Below are 17,213 nucleotides of genomic sequence, written 5' to 3'. Positions count from 1 at the left end.
AAAGAAGGTGAGTGGTTGCCTGGAGCTGAGAGTGGGAGTAGGGAGTGACTGCAAATGGCAAAAAGGCTTCTTTAGAGGCAATGAAAATACTCTAAAATCAGATTGTGGTAGTGGTTGCACAACTCTGCAAATTTACTAAAAATCACTGACTTATACGCTAACATGGGTGAATTTTATGGCATGTGTGTTAGTTTGCTAGGGCCACTATAACAAAGTTTCGCAGACTGAGTGGCTTAAACAGGAGAAATGTATTTTCTTGCAGTTCTGGAGGCTGAAAATCAAGGTGTTGGTCTGCAGGGTTGGTTTCATCTGAAGGCTGGGAGAGAAGGATCTGTTCCAGGCCTGTGTCCTTGGCTTATAGATGGCTGTCTTCTCCCTTCATCTTCACATCATATTCCTCCTGTATGTGACTGTGCTCAAATTTCTTCTTTTTGTAAGGATGCTAGTCATATTGGATTAAGACTACCTTAATGACCTCATTTTAGTTTAATTACACATAGATATACACATGCATGCTAAAGATGTTTAGGTATTATCTCCAAACACTTACATTCTGAGACACTAGGGTTTAGGACTTCAACATATATATTTTGGAGGGAACACAATTCAATCCGTAACAGTATATAAATTATACCTCAGTAAGGCTGTTAAAAATAGCATATATATGTTTTTGTTTTTGTTGTCTGAGACAGAGTCTCACTTTGTTGCCTAGGCTGGAGTGCAGTGGCACAATTCTGGCTCACTGCAACTCCTCCTCCCAGGTTCAAGGGATTCTCCTGCCTCAGCCTCCCAAGTAGCTGGGACTACAGGTGTGCACCATCATGCCTGGCTAATTTTTATATTTTTGGTAGAGATGGGGTTTCATTATGTTGGCCAGGCTGGTCTCGAGCTCCTGGCCTCAAGAGGTCCATCCACCTCAGCTTCCCAAAGTGCTGGGATTATAGGCATGAGCCACCATATCTGGACAAATAGAACTTATATTAATTGAACACTTACTAGGTTCTAAGTCCTGCCAACATGTATCAACAACTTTAAACACATACATGCACACACACACGCACACACACACAGACACACACCTCCTTTATTTCCCAATAATTTCTCATCTACAAATTTATAAGTGTTAACCCCTCCCATTTAGCAAGCGACACTCAACTTATAGGAAGCAAAGCATTTATACCATTACGACCTCTCTCCTGTCATGTCACACACCCTGAATTCACTCATCTATAAAATGAGAAATTAGTATCAAATCTGAAGAAATATGTTACTAGCACTAGATCAACACTCTCCTTAGTCTCGACTTTCCAAGGATCACTAGTAAGTTCGAAGGATCTATGAAAACTCTGATGACCTTGTAATGCCCAACAGCATCTCCCAGGCGTAGTCTTCCCAGAAGACTGTAACACCCAAGACCCTCTCCACATTAAGACATGCTTGATAGTTCTCTGCTGATTCACGACACCACCCCAGTGGTTATCATAACAATCTGTAACTCATAATAATCAGTGAGAACCACTGTTAAGACAAAAAGTAGCCAGGTGCTGTGGCTCATGCCTATAATCCCAGGACTTTGGGAGGCCAAGGTGAGCAGATCACCTGAGGTCAGGAGTTTGAGACCAGCCTGACCAACATGGAGAAACCCCGTCTCTACTAAAAATATGAAACTAGCTGGGCATGGTGGTGCATGCCTGGAATCTCAGCTACTCGGGAGGCTGAGGCAGGAGAATCACTTGAACCCAGGAGGCGAGGGTTGCAGTGAGCCAAGATCGCGCCATTGCACTCCAGCCTGGGCAACAAGAGCAAAACTCCATCTCAAAAAAAAAAAAGACACAAATTATTTTTACTTAGAATATAGCACTGGGCCACTGGTATTGGAAGCCTCCAACTGCATCATGACATTCCCAGTCCAATGGTTCCCAATATCCCACATAGAGTTTTCTGGGACCTTCACAAATCCAGTTGGAAAATGACAACACTGCAGGACTCCACAGTGGCTATCCAGAAAATAGGATATGACAAACACTTCCCAGCCTCAGTATATACTAATCCTGAAAAACCAACAAAAGAATTCTAGATCAAAAGTATCTTTCATAATATTTTTCATAAAATGCATGCCCAGTTTTCATTTACCATGTACCAGGGACTGTGCAAACTACCTTACATGCAGTTTCTCATTTAGTCCTCAGAGAAGGAAATGGAAGCTTAGAGAAGTTACTCACCCTGCAGGTCGGTCTGTCTGATGATAAAACCTTTGCTCTTAAAGGGAATTCCTAGCTATTCATGACTTGCTTGTGAATGTCCTGAGCTGTTCCTGTTCTCAATCATTCTTGCTGCTAGAGAAAAAAAAAGAATGTATAAATGTTAAGAGAAATTAGGCCAGGTATGCTGGCTCATACCTGTAATCCCAGGACTTTGAGAGGTCAAGGTGGGAGGATCACCTGAGGCCAGAAGTTCAAGACCAGCCTCGATAATAGAGCAAGACCCTGTCTCTACAAAAAATACAAAAATTAGCCAGGTGTGGTGGTGCATGCCTGTAGTCCCAGCTACTTGGGAGGCTAAGGTGACAGGATCATTTGAGTGGGGGAGTTTGAGGCTGCAGTGAGCTGTGATCATGTCACTGCATGCCAGCCTGGGTGACAGAGCAAGACCCTGTCTCACTAAAAGAAAAAGAGAAAAGAAAAAGTGGAAACAATCTAAATGTCCAATAATAAAATAATAATTATGATATAATCATAGAATGGAATAATATGCAGTTTTTATTGATGACGTTTTTAATTATTCTAGATAAAGTTCATGACATGTAATATTAAGCGAAGAAAAGCAAAAAACAAAACCAGTTACATGGCAGTTCACAGAAAAAGAAATGCAGATGGACAATAAGTGTATAAAAAAATAATCTAACTCAGAATTTTTAAAAATGCAAAGCAAAACTATTAATAATACACAGCCTGGGCAATATGGTGAAAACTTATCTCTACAAAAAATTTAAAAATTAGCCAGGCATAGTGGCACACCCCTGTGGTTCCAGCTACTCACGAGGCTGACGTAGGTCACTTGAAACCAGCGGGTGGAGGCTGCAGTGAAATACTTTTGTGCCACTGCACTCCAGCCTGAGCCACACAGTGAGACTTTGTTTCAAAACAAACAACTACTCAAACAAACAAAATTGATGAGATTCGCAGAGTTGAGCAGGGTGTAGAGAAGCAGGTACTCTAATGCACAGTTGTTGAAATATTATTTGGTACAAACTTTCGAGATAAATTTGACAATATTATCATAAATTTAAAGTGCAGACTCTCCTTGACCTAGCAATTTTACTTCTAGAAATTTATCTTGTAGAAATACATACATATGCAAAGATGGTCATCATACCACTGATTGTAGTAGCAAAATAATTAGAAACAAATGTTTATCAATAGCCAAATGATTAAATAAATCATAGAACATTCATATAGTGGAACATATGCAGGTCTTAAGTGATGTAGAGTTGTATATGCTTATTTGCAAAGATAGCTACATCAGTCAAGATCCAGCCAGGAACACAAAACTCATGTCAGCTAATTCAATAGGTAGAATTTAATACAGTGGTCCTCCCGTATTCACAGTTTTCCTTTCCGTTTCAGTTTCAGTTATCTGTGGTCAACTGCAGTCCAAAAATATTCCATGGAAAATTCCAGAAAGTTTCATAAAGTTTTAAAGTGTACACTGTTCTGAGTAGCAGGATGGAATCTCTTGCAGTCCCGCTCCATCCTACCCAGGGCATAAATCATCCCTGCGCCCGGCAGATCCAGGCTGTCTGCATTACCCGCCGGTTAGTCACTTAGCAGTCAGCCATTAACAGATTCACTGTCATCGTATCACAGTGCTTGTGTGCAGGTAACCCTTATTTTATTTAATAATGGCCCCAAAGCGCAAGAGTAGTGATGCTGGCAATTTGGAGATGCCAAAGAGAAGCTGTAAAGTGCTTCCTTTAAGTGAAAAGGTAAAAGTTTTTGACTTAATAAGGAAAGAAAATAAATTGTATGCTGAGGTTGCTAAAGGTCTTCCTCAGTAAGAATGAATCATCGATCCATGAAATTGTGAGCAGCTTATTGTTATAATGGTTCTACTTTATTATTGTTGTCATTAATCTCTTACTGTGCCTAATTTATAAATTAAACTTTATCATAGACATGTATGTTTGGGAAAAAACATAGTGCTTACAGAGTTTAGTTCTATCTGAAGTTTCAGGCATCCACTGGGGGTCTAGGAATGCAGCCCCTACAGATAAGGGTGAGGACAACTGCATAGGAATCAATTACAAAGGTTTAGAGGCAAACCTTTTTGTATCCTGAAGGTGGTGACCAGGGACATGGGCTGCCCTGCAGGCTTTGACACAGGCAGGTGGTGAGTGAAGCGAGCAGGACCAAGATTACTCTATCCAAGACCACATCTTCCTCTCTCTCTGCTTCTTTCTGTGTATTAACTTCATTCTCTCTCTGTACACCAGCTTTCTGCTCTTCTCCATGCACATAGCTGTACCAGCTCTGGTTCAAGAATTAGCAATGGCTAAAGATAATCCCAGGAGACAGTCTGATTAATCTAGGTTGGGTTAAGCATCCACCTAAGTCCAATCAAAGCAGGGGGAAGGGTCACATAATACAAACATGGCCTTTGTGAGTGGAGGGTTGTAGTTCTCACCAGAGGATCCCAGAATGGAGAGATCCTATCTACTACTGACAACGTGGGTGTCTTAGTTCATTTTCAACTGCTAAAACAGAATAACACAGACTGGGTAATTTACAAAGAAAAGGCATGTATTTGGCTTATGATTCTGGAGGTTGGGAAGTCCAAGGGTATGGTACTAGCATCTGCTTGGCCATCTGGTGAGGGTCTTCTTGTTCCGTCATCCCATGGATGAGAGCAGAAAGGCAAGTGAGTGCGTGAGACAGAGAGAAAATGAGGGCCAAACTCATCTTTCATCAGTCCACTTCCACAATAACTAACACATCCCTGAGATAACAGCTTTAATGCATTCATGAGGCTCTGCTCCCAAAGATCGCACCCAACACTGTCACAATGCAACCAAATTTCAACATGAGTTCTGGAGGGGACATTTAAACCATAACAATGAGCAACTGCATTGGCACTAAAGCCATCTAACAGAGTAGAAAATTCATGATAAGGAGAAGATTGAACTAGGAGATGATAACTTAAGCTTGGAGCATGCTCAATTGAGGTACCAGCCTGCAAAACATCCAAATATGTCATTTAGGAGGTAACAGAATGGAGAGTCTAGGGTGCAGCATGGGAATTTGGGCTAGAAATCTAGACTTGCGACAATTAGCATAAAACAGTGTTTGAAACCATGGATAAGTAAGAAGAAAAGAAGACGGTTCAGAATAGAACCTTAGAGAATGAAACACATTTATAGAAAAAACAGAGGAAGAGGAAATGCTGAAAGAGACTGAGAAGAATTGGCCAAAAGGACTGGAGGAAAAAAAAGAAACAAAAAAATCATGGTGAAAGAAAGAGAAAGAAAGAGAAAGGAAGTTTCAAGTAAAAGAAAGTGGTCAATTTTGTAAAACGCTTCTGAGACGTCATATAAAATAAGCCCTGAAAACTGCTTGTTTGGATGTGGCCCCAGGAAGATGTCTGATGATTTGGGAATCAAAGTGAAGGAAGAAGCCAAATTGCAATGCACTTAGGAAATGAATTCCTCATGTTATAATTCCTTTGCCACATTCATGAAACAGGTAGATAACAAGTTTTGTATAACATTAAATAGAAGAAATAAGCCAGTGTGCTTATACATCACGGTTCTTCCACAAATTCCGCCCCCTCTTTTTTTTCTTTTTTGAGACAGTCTTGCTCTGTCGCCCAGGCTGGAGTGCAGCGGCACGATTTTGGCTCACTGCAACCTCCACCTCCTGGGTTCAAGGGATTCTGCTCCTTATCCTCCCAAGTAGCTGGGATTACAGGCATGTACTACCATGCCTGGCTAATTTTAGTATTTTTAGTAGGGATGGGGTTTCACTATGTTGGCCAGACTGGTCTTAAACTCCTGACCTCAGGTGAACTGCCTGCCTAAGTCTCTCAAAGTGCTGAGATTACAGGTGTGAGCAACTGCGCCTGGATGCAAATCCCTTTTTATAGGGTAACTTGGACTAATTTCATCAGTTCAGAACATTTACAAAGGCCAAATCTCAGGTTTTTACTCTGAATTCACAGAGCAAATCACAGATACTCCCAGTCTAGAGAAACATCAGATCGGGGACCAGCCCAGCTACAGTCTTTAGGCTGTATCTGGCCTGCCGCAGGTTTTGTATGGCTTGTGAATAAAGAATATTTTTTACATTTTTTCGATGTTTGATAAAATATCAAATGAAGGGAAATATTTTGTGATACATGAAATTCTATGGGATTCAAATTTCAGTGTTTTGAGAACATAGTGCTCCAATTTTATTGGAACTCAGCTCTCAGCTATGTCTGACTGCTTTCATGCTCTAATAGCTGAGTTCAGTATCTACAACAGAGACCATAAAATGCTTACTCTCTGGCCCTTTTCAGAAAAAGTTTGTGGATCCCAACTCTATAAGATTGGACAGGGCAGTTCTGGGCCTTTAGACTGTCCTTTGGAGATATAAAAATAGCTAGTTATGGTCACCAAACCTCAACAAAAAGCATACTATATATTTGTCTAATCTCCTAACATTTTAGGTATAGGAACAATGCTAGCATAACTAGGCCACATGAATGGCCCCATTTTAGGCCAAATCTAGGGGTTTTCACTGATAACATGTAGTGAGCTATGTACTTATTTGTGATGTCTTGGAACACAGCCAGACAAGACCTTGTGCCTGGCATTGGGACAAGCTAGAATACAGAGAGGAAGAACCAGGAGCTGTAACTAGACTCATGCCTTGGTGTGGAACAGTCCCAGGACAGGCCCTGGAAGTTAAGTGGCAGGGAATAACAAAATGCTGTGGAGCATTTTCTAGATGTGAGGCTTCCCAAGGGCTTTACACACACTTATCAGGATAAATAAGATGAATGCCTTCTCTTTCACCAAGAAGTTTACCATCTGAAGACTGGGAATATAAATCTAGGGTTAAAATCCTAGGTTCACAGCTGGACCTGGGAGATCACCCATTTTCACTGTAAAACAGAGGCAAGCAAGATGCTAAGGAAGTTTACAGGAGGGTGAGCTTACTGGCAGGCAGGCAATTTCAGCCTGGAAGGATGGAAATATCTCAACAAAAGAGCGGGGAGTGTGAGAGACAAGAAAGTTCAGCGTACATTTAAGGAACAGCATGAAGATCCTACTGGCTGAGACAGAGGGTGCCTATGAACTAATTTTTAACTTACAAATTTAGTTTCAATTTCCAGCTATGCCCAACAGGAGGTCTTTTAAGATTCAACTAAACATGGACTCACAATCTGACCACACATGGATGCTGCATCAGATACTCCAAAGGAAGGACAGATTGGCATTGGGGCATGAGAACGTCCTCCTGGGACCCTCTGCAGCAGTCCACCCATCCACGCAGCTTAGGATCCCACAGCAAGATCCTTGTCAGCCACCAAAGGTCGAGTTCTCATGCAGAAAGGGAAACAGTTTTACTAGCTCTTTACTCATGCGCCCCAACACCAGCTCCAGTTTCACTGCTTTCCCCAGAATAACTCCTGGTAATATTTTTCTGAAAATTTAATGAAATTATGTAGCTACAGGTAGACATTTGGTTTATTTCTATTTTTCACTACTAAAACAAGCAATGAACATCCCTAGGTACACATGAAAGTATTTCCTATCAGTGAAATTACTTGATCAAATGGTAAATTTTCAATTCTTTTTTTTTTTTTAAGATATAGGGTCTCACTATGTTGCCCAGGCTGGAGCACAGTGTCTGTCTATTCACAGGTATGATCCCACTACTCATCAGCATGGGAGTTTTGACCTGCTTAATTTCTGACCTGGGCTGGCTCACCCCTCTTTAGGTAACCTGGTGATCCCCTGCCCCCAGGAGGTCACCATATTAACGCTAAACTTAGTGTGGACACCAGAGCAGCATAGTGCACTACAGCCCAAGCGATCCTCCTGCCTCAGCCTCCTGAAGAGCAGGGACTACAGGCATGCACCACTGCACTCAGTAAATTTTAAATTCTGATAGGTAGTATTAAGTGGCTACTAATTTTAATGCACACCAACAATGTATGAGTACCAATTTTCCTTCACTCTCTGTGGCTGAATATTAGACATCTTTAAATTTTGTCTTTACAATGAACCAACAATTGTGTTAATTTGCATTTACCTGATTACTATTAAGTTCATACATCCTTTTTTTTTTTTTTTTAACACATTTTAAATTAGAGACAGGGGTCTTGCTATGTTGCCTAGGCTGTTCTCAAACTCCTGGACTCATGTGATCTTCACACCTTGGCCTCCCAAAGTGCTGGGATTACAGGCATGAGCCACCATGCCTGGCCATATACCTTTTCAAATGTTTATTAAATCACCATTTGTATTTTTTTGTGTGTGTGAATTACTTGATCATATTTTTTTCCCATTTTTCTATTGAATTTACTTTTTTCATTAATTTGTAGGAGATATACGTATATATATATGGCATACATATTAATGTTTATATACACACAATAAATATTTTTATTTTATTGAGTATTATTAGGTATGTAATGGAAACTATTAAAAACTTTCCATCAATACAGCTTGGTGGCTAAGTGAATATTAGGGCTTTGGAGTTAGACTTGTATCTCAGCTCTATGACTTCCTAGTATGTGACCTTGGGCAAAGCACTTAATCTCCCTGAACCTGTTTTGCTAAGTGGGGATAATAAGATGTACTCACTGGCTTGTCTTTAGTTGAGTATGGGACACATAATCAGTAAATGGTAACACTCAGCATTATTTTTAAAATTGAGATGTAATTCACATACCATAAAGTGTACAAGGCAGTAGTTTTTTAGTATATTCACAAGGTTGTGCAACCATAACCATTATCTAATTCAAGAACTTTCCCATCAACCCCACCTAAAAAAATTCTGTCCCCAGTCACTCCCCATCCTCCCTACCCCACCCATCTCCTGGCAACCACTAATCACTTTCCGTCTCTACAGATTTACCCATTTTGGAAGTTTCATGTAAGTGGGGTCATATAATAGGTGGCCTTTGTGTCTGGCATCTTTCATTTGGCGTGTTTATAAGTTTCATTCTGCATGTTTAGCACATCATTCATTTTTACTGCTGAGTAATAATCCATAGTATTGATATACCACATTTGATTTATTAATTCATCAGTTGATGGACATTGGGATTGTTTCTGATTTTGGCTATGCTGAATTTTGGCTATGCTGCTGTAAAAATTCATGTACAGGTTTTCTTGTGGACATGTTTTCCATTCTCCTGGGTATATATCTAGAAGAATTTTGAGGTCATATGGTAACTCTATGTTTAACATTTTAACGAACTCTGAAACTTTTTCTACAGCAGCTGCATCTTTTTACATTTTTACCAGAAATATATAAGAGTTTCAATTTCTCCACATCCTCATCAACCCTTGTTATTGTCTGTCTCTTTATTACAACCATTCTAGTGGGTATGAAGTGTTATCATCATTTTGATTTGCATTTCCAAATGATATTATGCATCTTTTTATATGTTTATTGGCCATTTGTATATCTTCTTTGGAGAAATATGTATTCAAATTTTTTGTTGAATTTTTAATTGTCTTTTTATTGTTGAGTTGTAAGAGTTCTTTATGTATTCTGGATATGTGACTTTTGTCAGATACATGACTTGCAAATATTTTCTCCCATTCTTTGGGTTTTTTTTTTTTTTTCACTTTTTTGAGAACATCCTTTGAAGCACAAAAGTTTTTGTTTTTTTTTTTTTTTTTTGGGTTTTTTTTTTTTTTTCACTTTTTTGAGAACATCCTTTGAAGCACAAAAGTTTTTGGTGATGAAAATCAATTTGTCTTTTTTTTTTTTAGACATGGTCTTGTTCTGTTGCTCAGGCTGGAGTGCAGTGGCATGATCCTGACTCACTGCAACCGCCATCTCCTGAGCTCAAGCAATCCTCCCAGCTCAGCCTCCCAAGTAGCTGGGACTACAGGTGCACACCACCATGCCCAGTTAATTTTTGTATTTTTTTTAGTAGGGACAGGATTTTGCCATGTTGCCAGGCTGGTCTCGAACTCCTGGGCTCAAGCAATCCACCCACTCTCTCTGACAAAGTGCTGGGATTATAGGTGTGAGCCACTGCGTCCAGTTTATTTATCTATTTTTTATTTGGTTGAGTGAACTTTAGGTGTTATATTCCTAAATATTTTATTGTTTTAGATGTTATTATAAATGAAAGTTTTCTTAATTTTTATTTTCAGATTGTTCATCGCTGGAGTATGGGAATAATTGATTTTTGCATATAACTTCATCCTGCAACCTTGTTGCATCCATTTATTACCTCTAATAGTTTGTGTGTGTGTGTGTGTGTATTCCTTAGGGTTTTCTTTGTATAAGATTATGTCATCTCCAAATAGAGATCATTTTACTTCTTCCTTTCTTATCTGGATGACTTTTATTCCTTTTGCTTGCCAAATTGCTCTTGCTAGAACCTCCCACACAATGTTAAATAGATGTGGAGAGAGTCAGCATCCTTATCTTTTTCCTAATCTTATGGGGAAAGGATCCAGTCTTTTACCACTATGTGATGCTTCCCACTGAGGAAGTTCTCTTATACTACTGAGTTTTTTTTTTTTAATCATAAAGGGGTATTGGATTCTGTCAAATGCTTTTTCTGCATTTATTGAGATGATCATGTGTATTTTTTGTCCTTTGTTCTATAAGTATTGTATATATGTTAGTTTGTTAGGGCTACCATAACAAACTACCACATACGGGGTGGTTTAAACAACGCAAATTTATTTTATAACAATTCTGGATGTTATAAGTCTGAGATCAAGTTGTGGACAGGATTAGTTTCTCCTGAGGCCTCTCTCCTTGGCTTGTAGATGGCTGTCTCCTTCCTGTGTCTTCACATGGTCTTTCTTCTGTGAGTGTCTGTGTTTTAGTCTCCTTTTATAAGGACATCAGTTGTATTATTTCATTTTCATGCTGCTAATAATGACATACCAAGACTGGGTAATTTATAAAGAAAAAGAGGTTTAATGGACTCACAGTTCCAAATGGCTGGGGAGGCTTCACCATCATGGTGGAAGGTGAAGAATAAGCAAAGGCATGTCTTACATGGCCGCAGACAAGAGTGAACATGTGCAGGGGAATTGTCCTTTATAAAACCATCAGATCTCATGAGACTTATTCACTATCACAAGAACAGCACAGGAAAAACCTGCGCCATGATTCAATTACCTCCACTGGGCCCTTCCCACAACAAGTGGGGATTATGGGAGCTACAATTCAAGATGAGATTTAGGTGGAGATACAGCCAAACCATATTACCAGTCATATCGGATTAAGGTCCAACCTAATGATTATAATTACCTCTTTGACACTATATTCAAAAACATTCACAGTCTGAGGTACTGGGGGTTAGGACTCACTATGTGAATTGGAAGAGGGATACAATTTGGCTCATAATAGTGTATTATACTTATTGATGTGTATATGCTGAACCAACCTTGCATTCCTGAGATAAATCCTGCTTGATAATGGGACTTATTATCCTTTTTATGTCGCTGGATTTGGTTTGAAAGTATTTTGTCAAGGATTTCAGCAGATGGCCAGCATTATTATCTTCTTTATTCTCACCATTCAGCATGCTTTTACATATGCTATGTCATTTACTCTTAAACAGAATTCCATGAGGCAGGCAGTAAGTTCACCACAGCAAACTGAGGCTCAGGAAAGTTTATTTTCTCTTAATTATAAACTTGCCATAGTACATAGTATAATTTGGAATTAAAATTACAGATGGGGAGAACATTTAAGAAGATGAAAGAAAGCAGGATTTGGTGAGAACAAAGAGAAACTTTGTATGGATGGAAGTTTACAGAATCAATTTGAATAGTATCAGTGATCTCAATGATGTAAGAACTGAGGTCATCTGCTGATGTGCAGAATAAGAGTAAATAGACTTGTGGTTTCAATTCATGCATGTAATTAAACCAAGCAGGAGTGACAATTCTCATTAGTTTTGAGAACATGATTTAACCAGATTAACTGGTGGGAGAATAAGCCAAAATTTTAATAATAGGGATTTGACTGTATCAGTAACAGTAAACCTCAGCTTACAGATTCCTTCTTTCTTGGAAACTTGTTTTCTCAGTTGATTTCCAGTTTGCACACTCTTCTCTAAGCTTTAGGGGAGCTGCACCATGACTACTCACCCAGGAAATGCTGAATTAAAATTCTACCTCTGGCCCCAACAGATTGAGTGACTTTAAAAGACATTTAATTTCTTCATGACTTTACTTCCTTATAAAATGAGGGAACTAAGATAATTAGCTCTCAGCTTTATGACTCTATTCATTTAGTGAATTAATAAGCAGACTATTCAGTAGATTGGGAATTATCAGACAGCAACCATGAGAAATTACTAAGGGTAGAGTGAGGAATTACTAAAGAGCAATGAAGCCTTGTTGAGGGTAGAACAGTTAATGCAGGATAGCCAGTGAAAGTGAGAGAGTAAACAGACTAGGTTGGAGATCAGGGAGGGCCACCTAGAGGTGGGGATTGACAAGGGGCATATTACATAAGCCTACTGAAATCTGGGTTGTCAATTGGTTCAAATTTATCTTAAGTAAAAATAACTAAAAATAATTAAAAAGTCAGATCAGAGAGTCCAGGCTGGGGCAGGAGATAGATGAAACCCATACCTTTAACTGCCTATTTTTACATTAGGATCATGATGTTATTTATCCCAGTTCACTGGACAACGCACTGAAGAGCAAGGACCTTACCCATGAGTGCCTCCAGCAGAGTTCCTGAAGGAGTCCTGGCCCTGGTCCCTTATAACATTTACAGGTCATCTTTAATTTCTTTGAACTGTCACATGACACTTCATCAAGGAGGCTAGGTACAGATAATCAAGATATCTGTTTTTCCTTTTCATTTAATTTTAAAACTATTTTTATTCTCTTTCACTCAGATGAAATGCATTCTTATTTTTTTAAAAAGCTAAATATTTAGACACACAATGAAGATAGTGACAGTCTCTATAATTCTTCCTAAATTTGGTGATGATTCTGCCAAGTTACTTTTCTTTGTTTACTGTTATTTACACGAATGGAATCATAAACACTGTTTTTCAAACTGCCTTCCCTTCACCCCAACAAACCAGCATAGATCTGCTTTATTCATTTTGACAACCACAGAGGATTCCATTGTATCATATTATAACATAATTTACACAGCTTCTATTGATAGACATTTGCCTTGCTTCCAATTTTTTTCCTATTTTTTTTGTAAACAATGCTGTAGTGAAAATTCTTGTGCATATCTTGCATATTTGGATAAACATTTGTAAGTAATACATTGTTTTTTTTCCTTATTTTGTCCTTTTCCCTTCTTCCTTCTGTGAAAATAAATAATACATTCCTAAAACTCTAGTTGCTTTCAATAAAAAAGTAAACAAAAGTGTTTTTTTTGTTTTTTTGTTTTTTTGAGATGCAGTCTCACACTACTGGCCGGGCTGGAGTGCAGTGGCTTGATCTCTGCTCCCTGCAACCTCTGCCTCCCAGGTTCAAGTGATTATCCTTGTCTCAGTCTCCCAAGTAGCTGGGATTACAGGCGCCTTGCCACCATGCCCAGCTAATTTTTTTGTATTTTTAATAAAGACAAGGTTTTACTATGTTGGTCAGGCTGGCCTCGAACTCCTGATCTCATGATCCACCTGCCTCGGCCTCCCAAAGTGCTGGGATTACAGGGGTGAGTCATCATGCTCGGCCACAAATGTGAATTTTAAAAGTGAAACTGTTGAGTCAAAGAGTCTTTTAGTAGATATTCCTAAATTATCCTCCAAAAACATTGAACTAATTTACAATTTACATTGTATGAGGGTAGATGTTTCCTCACTCTCTTGCTATCACTGTCTTTTTTTGTTTTGTTTTGCTTTTTTAAATCTAAAATTTTAAAAATAGAGTTAGCAAATAAAAATATAGTATGTTTTGTTAAATTTGAATTTCAGATTTAAAAAAAATAATACTCTATCTCTGGCTAGGCATGGTGGCTCACACCTATAATCCCAGCACTTTGGGAGGTCAAGGTGGGCCGATGGCTTGAGCCCAGGAGTTCAAGTCTAGCCTGGGCAATAATATGTTGAAATTCTACAAAATATTCAAAAATTAGCTGGGCCTGGTGGTGCCCGCCTATAGTCTGAGGAGTTTGAGTTGGGAGAATCACCTGAGCCAGAAAGGTTGAGGCTGCAGTGAGCTGGGATTGCACCATTGCACTCCAGCCTGGGCAGCAGAGTAAGACTCTGTCTCAAACAAACAAAACTATCTCCATCTTCCAGGTGGCCTGTTTCTGGTTTCTCTGTTGGTATCATCAGTGATGTCTTCTCTGTTATCAATTTATCTATACCATTTATCTCATCCTACATAGATGAGAAATATTTGCTATTTAAATTTGCATATTTTTAAGATTTAGTGGGATGAAGCATAAAATTGATTATGTTTATGTCCTCTGCAGGGAACTACCTGTTTAAGTCTTTTGCTCCTTTTGCCAGTGGTTCACTTGTTTTCCTTAATGATTTATAACAATTCTTTTAATTTAAGGAGTTAGATACATATATGTCCCAGTTTTCCTTCAGACTATTTTTATTTTTTTGTCTTCATCTAGAAGTGGTTGCATTTTTATGTAGCACAACTTGTGCAATTGTGCCACTATGACCATTTCTCAAATTACCTGGATGCCTTGTACAAATGCAAATTCCTGGGCTCCATTCTAGACCTAGCTAATCAAATTTCTTTATTATTGTATTCTGTACTATTAAGAAGCTCCCTAAGGGATTTTCTTGCTTCTTTCCTATCTCCCTCCTTTATTTTTTCCTCCCTCCCATCCATTCTTCAAAACTTCTATTACATTCAATGATCATTACTGAAGAATTTGCTAGAATTGTTTAAAAAAACCATAGAAGTAAACATGCTAACCATGCAATTGGAAGCTACTGTCATCTTGTGAGACAGAGTGCTGATCCAGTAAGATCAAGATAAGATTGACTTATTCTTCATCAGTTGACATCAGGGAGAAAAAATGATTTTCTCCGACACTATTAAAAACCCTTATTATGAAAAATCTCAAGCGTACGCAAAAGTACAGAAAATAATATAATAAATTCCCACATACCTATTACCAAGCTTCAACAATTAGCAACAAACAGCCAATCTTGTTTCATCTGTATTTCCTCTTCCCTTCACCATCCCCTTTCCCCAGATTTAGCAACTCTCAAGAAATTCCTAAACTCATTCAGATTTGAAATCTAAAGCTTTATGATTTCTGGGTTTTGCATTGTACTTTCCAACTCCAAGAAAATAATATATTTACTCTTCTTTTTTGTTTTGTTTTGTTTTTCTTTATCAATTATTGGCAGGGGCTGGATTAGGGGGAAGCAATTTAATCATGTTTTTTTTTTCCCTAGTTGGTAACTCTATGATCTCATTTTCTTTCTTTCTTTTTTCCAAAAGACAAGCTCTAGATCTGTCACCAGTCTACAATACAGTGGCCCACTCAGAGCCCACTGCAGCTTCAAACTCTTGGGTGCAAGCAATCCTCTTGCCTCAGCCTCCTGAGCAGCTAGGACAACAGGTGCATGCCACCACATCTGGCCATTTTTTCTGGTTTTTGTTTGTTTGTTTGTTTAGGTAGAGACCAGGTCTCACTATGTAACTTAGGCTGGTTTCAAACTCCTGGCCTCAAGAGATCCTCAGCCCCACAAAGTGTTGGGACTACAGGTGTGAGCCACCATGCCCAGTCATTTTCTCTGATTTCAATCTCAAGAGCTTGAAATCTATTATTATTAAAACAAAACAAGGAGGGATCCAAGATGGCCGTTTAGGAACAGCTTGGGATTGCAGCTCCCAGTGAAAGCACAGAGGGTGAGTGGACGCCGCATTTTTATTGCCCACAGACTAGGAAATTCCCAGGCGGAGGAGCTCCACAGGTCACCAGCGCGGCTGTTTCGGCCAGCGCAGCTGCTTTGCCCCACGCGGCTGCTTTGTCGGCGCCCCGGAGCAGCGGTTCTCCATAGAAAATACACCAGTCTGGGTGCCCTTCTGGCTGGCGATTGGAGCCACGGGAAGTCGCCCATTCGTTTGTTTAAAAAGGGGACTGAGCAGGGAACCAGGACAGTAGATTCCAGGGCAAAAAAAGTGCCACGAATCTCAGTGCCGCTGTTTAAGCCAGCGCAGTGAGTTGTCGCAAGGAAAAAAATACACACCGTGGCGCCTCTTCAACAGGCGACTGGAACAACAACTTTTGAAAAAAAAAAAAAGGCTCTGAGGCAGGGAGCCAGCGATCAGGCTCGGCTGGTCCCACCCCCACAAAAGAACAGCAATCAGAAACTCTCTGGATTGAGGGTTTCACAGCAGGCGCAGCTGAACCCGGTACGGTCCAGCTCTGTTGGGGAGGGGCGTCCACCATTACCAAGGCAGCCCACCACTATGGAGGTAGTCAACCAATGCTGAGGCAGCCCGCCGTTGCCAAGGTAACCCACCACTGCAGAGAGACTCCGCCTCAACAGGGGCGGGCCACTATTGCCGAGGCGGTTCTAACTACACCCATATAAACAGGACTGCAGGGAAATTCACTTGGCAGCTGGGCACAGCCCACAGCAGCTCAGCAAAGCCTCTACAGGCAGACAGTGACTAGGCTGCCTCCTTGCTGGGCAGGGGAGCTCTGAAGGAAAAAAACTAAAGAGAAGGCAGCAGCATAATGGAAACTCATAAAGCCCTAAATCCCTGGGACAGAGCACCTGGGAACAAAAAGCAGTTTATGAGTTCTGCTGCAGCAGACCTAAACGTACCTGCCCAGCAGTTCTGAATGAACAACAGAGCTCACAGCTCACCATGTGAGCTCCTATAAAGAAGAGACCGTCTCCTCAAGCAGCTCCCTGACCCCTATATATTCAAAGAGCCACCTCATAAAGGAGAGATCAGATTGACACTAGGCGGGTATCCTTCTGGGACAAAGATAGCAGAAGAAGAAAACTGGTAACAACCCTTACTGTTCAGCAGCTGCTGCAGGTGAACCCCAGGCAAGCAG

The 17,213-nt window shown here is 39.9% G+C and overlaps 1 protein-coding gene across 1 annotated transcript in view; it reads right to left on the bottom strand.

The window, feature by feature from the left end:
• Positions 1–2,262: 2,262 nt before the first annotated feature.
• Positions 2,263–17,213, bottom strand: part of YEATS4 (YEATS domain containing 4) — a 75,535-nt gene continuing 60,584 nt past the window's right edge. Inside the window, exon 7 of the mRNA XM_037731623.1 lies at positions 2,263–2,336. Coding sequence (XP_037587551.1) covers positions 2,278–2,336 — 59 coding nt within the window. The 3' untranslated portion in view covers positions 2,263–2,277. The remainder of the gene's footprint in view (positions 2,337–17,213) is intronic.

The sequence above is a fragment of the Cebus imitator genome, unplaced genomic scaffold (genome assembly GCF_001604975.1).
Source record: "Cebus imitator isolate Cc_AM_T3 unplaced genomic scaffold, Cebus_imitator-1.0 Scaffold414, whole genome shotgun sequence".
NCBI classification, from domain to species: domain Eukaryota; kingdom Metazoa; phylum Chordata; class Mammalia; order Primates; family Cebidae; genus Cebus; species Cebus imitator.
This window is presented reverse-complemented; position numbering and strand designations above follow the sequence as displayed.